This window comes from Suncus etruscus, chromosome 18, assembly GCF_024139225.1.
Source record: "Suncus etruscus isolate mSunEtr1 chromosome 18, mSunEtr1.pri.cur, whole genome shotgun sequence".
Lineage (NCBI taxonomy): Eukaryota > Metazoa > Chordata > Mammalia > Eulipotyphla > Soricidae > Suncus > Suncus etruscus.
This window is the reverse complement of record NC_064865.1, coordinates 33,999,030-34,005,000: the sequence shown is the minus strand read 5'-3', so window position 1 is coordinate 34,005,000 and position 5,971 is coordinate 33,999,030. Positions and strand designations below refer to the sequence as shown.

Below are 5,971 nucleotides of genomic sequence, written 5' to 3'. Positions count from 1 at the left end.
GTCCATCCTCCAATGATAGCCTTATTTCCATAGTTATTTCATAAACCATTGGTTTAAGTTTCAGCAATAGGATTTGAGAGTTTATTCAGTATCAATTATTTGCTGGAACTATTGTCCTTACTTGCCAGAGTATCTGAATTCCTTTGTGTGTTTTTGTATTTATTGTTGTTGTTGTTGTTCTTAAATATTATTGTGTTCTGTGATTTGAGCTTCTGATTTTCAGTTGTCTGAGAGCTAATATTTTTTTTGTAAGTCAGAAAAACTGTTATTCCTTATAATCAGTTAATCTAACGATCTCTGTACCCTAAGACGCTATTTCAGTGATCGTGGGTGTCCATTCAGCAAATGAGGGTCAACATCAATCCTCCCAATGCATTCAGGACCAAGTATATTCCCCTCAGTTGATGAGCAGGAAAGAACAGCTTCCAGGCTGATTATCAGAGACACTTTATTCCAATCTAACAATGCTTATGTAGGGCAAGAGTACTGTGATACTTTGTAATGTGGCAGGGCCAGGGACATAGTAGAAGGATTGCCAGGAGAAGTGAGGTACCACTGAAGATAAGCATAAACATTGAGTCCTAAGACTCAGTGTTGTCTTAGGGAGCAATCAAAGTAGCTTGTAAAGTTGATAATAAATCTCCCTTAACCAGAGTTCTCTGTGAGGGAGAAGGGACCCAGGGTCAAGCCTGAGAAAAACAATTAATCATGTGCAGTATTTCTGAAGCTTTCACATCAAGGAGAATCTCAAGAGCAGTTGCTCTATGGAGTTCTGTCATCGGGTGAATCAAGAACACGGATTCAACAGTCATGCCAGTGAATATCTAATAACCTCATTTGCATACAGGGTAATTATGAAGATCCACTCTCCATATTTCCTTCTGCCCAATCAGTAATCAGAGGAAAATATTTTTCTTTTTAAAAAATTGTTTTATTATAGCTTAGGTGAATGGTAGTAATTGTATTAAGTTTATAGCATTGATATACAGAATTATTGTATCCCACCATACTACCAAGTACCACAAGCCCCCATAACTCCCCCTATATCCCCTCTAGACTTATCAACTTTTCCCATCCATTCCCACACTGCCTGTTAATCAGTTTTGTAATCCCAGGACAAGGTTTGTCATTGTTGGTACTGTGAGGAAAGTCTTTCTTGAATAAGTTGAAGGCCAAATCCAGGAAACAAATACAAATGAAATGTAGAGGTAAATCAGAAACTACAGGTAAGATATGAGGAAAAAAACAGATCATAGAGAAGATTTGTGATGCCTATGGAGGAAACCAGGACTAATTATTGTGAAATGAAAGATGAGAAAACTTGAACAGGGAACCCCATCACAGAAGGTTTACCATGGGTGTCTGTGTATGAGACTGAAGAACAAGACAACATTTTTCCTGGAGTTCACTAACAGGAGAAGTATGAAATTAGGGGGAAGAAATAAAAACATCTTATTAAGAGCTATTAGTGATCTTCTCTGGCATTTTCTTTTCTATGGAAATAGAAAGAAAGAGAGAGAAAAAAAGAGAGAGAGAGGTCATTCTTTTTCTCAGATCCTGATTTTTTAATTAAAAAAATTAAAAGGAGAAAGGTTAGGGCCCAAACACAAAAATGACCTATTTACATATAAACTCTAAGTTATAGTAGATGGTAGTAGCATAGACTGGTCTCTAAAAACAAGGACCTTATCTTCAGTTTTCCCCTTATTATAAACCTAATTTAAGGTCAGATCTGAGGCATTGCCTCTAAGGATCCTGAACTTCCCTTAGTCATGCTGGCCCTTCTAGTATTCTGTATCCTGAATGGATCTCAACTTAATATATTCACTATACACCTTTTCTTTTTCAAATCATCATCCTCTATGATAAACACTTGCTTGTATTATATGTTCTCTCTTCACTGTCTCACAAACTTAACAGATAAAGGGTAATATATTAACTGTGAGCACTCTTTTCCTACTTTGAGTTCAAAAACTAGGAATTAAGAGTCCAGTTCCTCATTCAGGAAAGGAGTAGGTCATAGGAGAATTGGGTTTGGCCTCTTTAAAGGATTACAGTGGAGTTGTAGAAATCTGGCTCATGTTCAGAGTTTGCTGCTCCATCTGGTAGACTGGGTAGGAATTAGGGCCACTATCATCCTCTGAATCAACGTTCTCAACGTTCTGGTTCAGTGTATGGTGTGTTTTCATTAGATAGGTGACCTGTGATGGAAAAAGAGAGAAATGAGTATCATCAGCATGACAATTTTTTCCTCAAAACTCATATCCTCATAACTTTTTGGTCTATTAAAATTATTGATTCTAAATTATTTTTGAAGGTGGGCCACACCTAGCTGTGCTCAGGGCTTACTGCTGGCTCTGTGTTCAGGATTAAAGCTCAGGAAACTATAAGTGATGCTAGAAATGGGGCCTGAGTTACCCTCATGCACAGCAGGCAATTTATTCACTCTACAAATCCCCCAGCCCCTATTTTCACTGACTTTGGACTTTGACTTTACTCTTCCATAAGATACCCTCCAAACCTACATTCTTTTTCCTGGTTCAGATCCAATAGTCTCTGAGTTTACTTTCAATCTGTCATATTTTCCTAATCCTATTTTCTCCTCTTTTCTCACAGACTGTTTTCAATATTCAAATTTTCCCTCCTCTACCCTCTTTTTTTCTCATTCAAAGTCTTCTCCCTAATTCCACTTTTCATATGACATGTATTTATGATACTCTCCCATAGTTTTCATCGCAATTATCCCTTGATTATTATTTTCCCTTTTTCTAATCATCTTTTCTGAATTCATACACTATTCCACAGAGCTATGATCTTCAAAGTCTCAACACTTTATCCCAAAAGTTCACACACTTGGAGTAAATCCTATTTCTTACCAAAAAGATCAGACCAAGTAACACCAAGAGAAGAATGATAGCTAAGAGGATCACGATAACGATGGCCCAAGTGGGGAATGAATCATTTCCCCCTGTCTCTCCAGGATGACGACTTCCTTGTGATACATCCTTGTTTTGGGTAGGATGGTTCTTGTCTGGGGCTGCAGACACACTGGTGTTCAGCACCAAACTGGATGTTGGAAGTGTAAAAGTGCCCGTAGTAAATGGATGAGTAGACTTAGTTTTACTTGAACTGTCAGAGTTAGTAGTGACATGTTTTCTACTTGTGACAAAGGTCGAAGTGGAAACAGTGCTTTGACTTGGGCTTTTAGTGGTCATTGTGAAGGGTGTCTTCAGGGAGTCTCTGGTGGGATTTGCTGAGGTCGATTTGTCGAACAGATGAGCAGATGAAGTCATTTCTTTGGGTACTGAAGTTATGGCTAGAATTGTGGTCTTCTTCTCATGGGTGTGGGGAGTAGTTTCTTTTCCTTCTCTAGTTGTGCTGCTCTTGCCATTAGCTGAAGACGTTGTTTCCTTTTCTCCCATAGTTCTTGCTGTGGTAATGATGGTATTTATGTGAGCAGAGGAAGTTGTTTCTATTTGCTTTGTAGTTCTTGAAAGGGCTGTGGTGCTCTTGTGGGCAGGGGAGGTTGCTTCCTCATGTGTTGTAGCCATTGTTGTGGTTGTGGTTCTCTCGACATGAATAGGGTAGGTTGTGTTTTTTTGTTCTGGAGTTCTTGCTGATGTTGTGGTGCTCTTGACTTGGTTGAAAGAGGTTGTTGTCTTTTCTAGTGTTGTTCTAGCTGAGGGACTGGTGATCTTGCTGAGGGCAGGGTGGGTTCTTTCTTTTCCTTCTGTAGTGGCTAGTAGGGTTGAGGCACTCTTGCTTTGGGCAGGGTAGGTTGTTTCCATTCCATCTGTGGTTGCTGCAAGTGTTGAGGTGGTCTTGCCAATAGCAGGGGAGGTTGTTTCTTTTCCTTCACTCGTTATCCTATAGGTTGTGGTCCTCTTGCTATGGATAGAATAGGATGTTGCTGCTGCTTCTGTAGTCGTTGCATGGATTGTGGTGCTACTACCATGAATAGGAGAGTTTGTTTCCTTTTCTTCTTTAGTTGTTGCATGAGTTGTGATAGTTGTGATGTAGGCAGGGAAGGAAGTTTCTTTTTCTTCTGCAGTTGTTTCAGGTATTGTGTTGCTCTGACCATGTGCAGGGAATGCAGTTTTCTTTCCCTCTGTAGCTGTTGCATGGATTGTGGTTATCTTGCTATAGTCAGGGGAAGCTGTTCCCTGTCCTTCTGTAGTTGTTGCTAGTGTTGTGGTCCTCTTGCTATGGGAAAGGGAACTTGTTTTCTTTACTTCTGTAGTTGTTGCATGGGTTGTGTTACTCTTGCTGTGGGAAGAGGAAGCTGTATCTTCATTTGTAGTTGTTGCTAGTGTTGTGGTCCTCTTGCTATTGGAAGGGGTGGTTGTTTGCTTTTCCTCTGAAGTTGTTGCATGGGTTGTGGTAGTCTTGCCAAAGGCAGGGGAGATTGTTTCCTTTTCTTTACTCTTTGTCGTATCCATTGTGGTCCTCTTGCTGTGGGTAGGATAAGATACTGTTTCTTCTTCTGTAGTTGTTGCATGAGCTGTAGTTATCCTGCTATGGTCAGGGGAAGCTGGTTCTTCTTCTGTAGTTGTTGCTAGTGTTGTGGTCCTCTTGCTATGGGAAGGGGTACTTGTTTTCTTTACTTCTGTAGTTGTTGCATGGGTTGTATTACTCTTGCTCTGAGAAAAGGAAGTTGCTTCTTTTTCTTCTGTAGTTGTTGCTAGTGTTGTGGTCCTCTTGCTATTGGGAGGGGTGGTTGTTTGCTTTTCCTCTGAAGTTGTTGCATGGGTTGTGGTAGTCTTGCCAAAGGCAGGGGAGGTTGTCTCCATTTCTTTACTCATTGTCGTATCGGTTGTGGTCCTTTTGCTGGGGGTAGGATAGGATACTTCTTCTTCTGTAGTTGTTGCATGGGTTGTAGTTATCCTGCTATTGTCAGGAGAAGCTGTTTTCTCTTCTGTAATTGTTGCTAGTGTTGTGGTCTTCTTGCTATGGGAAGGGGTACTAGTTTTCTTTACTTCTGTAGTTGTTGCATAGGTTGTGGTACTCTTGCTGGGGGAAGAGAAAGCTGGTTCTTCTGTTGTTGTTGCTAGAGTTGTGGTCCTCTTGCTGTTGGAAGGGATGGTTGTTTGTTTTTCCTCTGTAGTTGTTGCATGGGTTGTAGTTATCTTGATATGGTCAGGGGAAGCTGTTTCCTCTTCTGTAGTTATTGCTAGTGTTGTGGTCCTCTTGCTATTGGAAGGGGAACTTGTTTCCTTTACTTCTGTAGTTTTTGCATGAGTTGTAGTGCTCTTGCCATGAATAGGAGAATTAGTTTCCCTTCCGTCTCTCGTTGTTGCATGAGTTGTGATAGTTGGGATGTGGGGAGGGGAGGAAGTTTCTTTTTCTTCTGCAGTTGTTTCAGGTATTGTGGTGCTCTGACCATGTGTAGGGAATGCGGTTTTCTTTTCCTCTGTAGCTGTTGCATGAGTTGTGGTTATCTTGCTATAGTCAGGGGAAGCTGTTCCCTGTCCTTCTGTAGTTATTGCTAGTGTTGTGGTCCTCTTGCTATGGGAAGAGGTACTTGTTTCATTTGCTTCTGTAGTTGTTGCATGGGTTATGCTACTCTTGCTGTGGGAAGAGGAAGCTGTATCTTCTTTTGTAGTTGTTGCTAGTGTTGTGGTCCTCTTGCTGTTGGGAGGGGTGGTTGTTTGCTTTTCCTCTGAAGTTGTTGCATGGGTTGTGGTAGTCTTGCCAAAGGCAGGGGAGGTTGTTTCCTTTTCTTCACTCTTTGTCATATCGGTTGTGGTCCTCTTGCTGTGGGTAGGATAGGATGCTGTTTCTTCTTTTGTAGTTGTTGCATGAGTTGTAGTTATCCTGCTATGGTCAGGGGAAGCTGGTTCTTCTGTAGTTGTTGCTAGTGTTGTGGTCCTCTTGCTATGGGAAGGGGTACTTGTTTTCTTTACTTCTGTAGTTGTTGCATGGGTTGTGTTACTCTTGCTCTGAGAAGAGGAAGCTGTATCTTTTTCTTCTG

The 5,971-nt window shown here is 40.9% G+C and overlaps 1 protein-coding gene across 1 annotated transcript; it reads right to left on the bottom strand.

Moving 5' to 3' along the window:
- Window positions 1-2,051: 2,051 nt before the first annotated feature.
- On the bottom strand, window positions 2,052-3,215 carry MUCL3 (mucin like 3). The gene is made up of 2 exons (XM_049764772.1): window positions 2,877-3,215; window positions 2,052-2,201 (listed from the first exon to the last, which is right to left on the bottom strand). Exons 1-2 carry the CDS (start codon window positions 3,213-3,215, stop codon window positions 2,052-2,054), a joined length of 489 nt encoding a protein of 162 aa, XP_049620729.1.
- Window positions 3,216-5,971: the final 2,756 nt, after the last annotated feature.